The sequence below is a fragment of the Fukomys damarensis genome, unplaced genomic scaffold (assembly GCF_012274545.1).
Source record: "Fukomys damarensis isolate Sample0158 unplaced genomic scaffold, DMR_v1.0_HiC HiC_scaffold_34, whole genome shotgun sequence".
Taxonomy (NCBI): Eukaryota; Metazoa; Chordata; class Mammalia; order Rodentia; family Bathyergidae; genus Fukomys; species Fukomys damarensis.
The window spans coordinates 23,577,783-23,578,963 of record NW_022900946.1 but is presented as its reverse complement, the minus strand read 5'-3'; the positions used below and the strand labels follow the sequence as shown (position 1 = coordinate 23,578,963).

General features: G+C 65.2%; 1 protein-coding gene across 1 annotated transcript in view; it reads right to left on the bottom strand.

The window, feature by feature from the left end:
- Window positions 1–449: 449 nt before the first annotated feature.
- Window positions 450–1,181, bottom strand: part of Rtn4r (reticulon 4 receptor) — a gene marked incomplete at its 5' end in the record, with an annotated part of 1,758 nt that continues 1,026 nt past the window's right edge. Inside the window, one exon of the mRNA XM_033758557.1 lies at window positions 450–1,181. This exon is cut by the window's right edge and continues 1 nt beyond it. Within this exon, the coding sequence (XP_033614448.1) occupies window positions 746–1,181 (436 nt within the window).

Below are 1,181 nucleotides of genomic sequence, written 5' to 3'. Positions count from 1 at the left end.
AGAGCTCTGAGGGCCTGCTGCTGGGCCGTGTGCGTGGCGTCAAGGCCACCCCCTCCTGCCCACCCCCCAGCAGAGGGAGCATGGTCTTCGTCTCCTACCCTCACCCTCCGGGGGTACCCCACACCTAGGCTGGAAGGTACCAGAGCAGATGTCCTCACCAAGGCTGCCTTGTCCTGACCTGTGGGCCTGGCATGCGTCAGCCCAGCTCTCGGGGAAGCTGGCCGGACACAGGGATTCAGCTGTGGAGCAAGCGGAACCGGAGGGGCGTGCGGATACTTCACATCTGGGGTCCCAGCCACCCACATCAGCCCAGGGTGAGGCATCCACGTGGCCGGGCAGCTCTGTTCCTTCCCGGGGGCCTCACGTGCAGGAGTTGGGGGAGGTGCCACCCCCGGCCCACCCTTGCCTCTCACCAGCGACAGCACCACAGCTGGGACAGCCACAGCTTAAGAAAAAAAGCTCTTTATTCCACGTCGTCCAATATTTTTACACAAGTAAAATAAAATGCATATCTCTATATACCGCGATCCGGGTGCGAGGCAGCGTTCTGGAACAAACGCAGCCCCTGACCCTGTAAACATGACGGGGAGGAGATGGGTTTGGGTAGAGGGGAGGCGTCCATCGGAGAGGGCTTGGCCTGCCCCAGGGGCCCATCCCCAGGCGCTAGACAGCAGCGCAGAGGGAGACCCCGTATGTACACACACCTGGCTGCTGAGAGGCTCTGGCGGCTGATGCTGATGGCTGATTAGCAGGGCCCGAGTACTGTCCACAGCGCCAGGGCAAGGCCCAGGGGCACAAGGCTGCAGGCCAGGGCTGGCAGGGTGCCTGAGCCCTCTGCGTCTCCAGCCCCACTGCCCCCACTGCCCGCCTGGCCCAGGCGGCACTGGCTGCGGGTGCGGTTTTTTCGGGAACAGCCTGGCCTCCGGCGGGGGCCGGTGGTGGGGAGCCCGGGTGACTGGGAACCCTCAGGCTGAAGTGCAGTCAGCGGAGGCTCTGCAGAGCTAGGCAGGGTCCCAAAGGGTGAGTCATTGATGTGCCGAGGGCCGGAGCCATTGCCTGGCGGGCTGTCACCCGGAGGTACCCGGCCCTTGAGGGCATTGCCAGCTGAGGCCGGCCTCCCGGGCTCCAGCACCGAGGCCTTGTCCGCTGCGTCTGGCTGGCAGCACTTGGGCAGCGCCAGC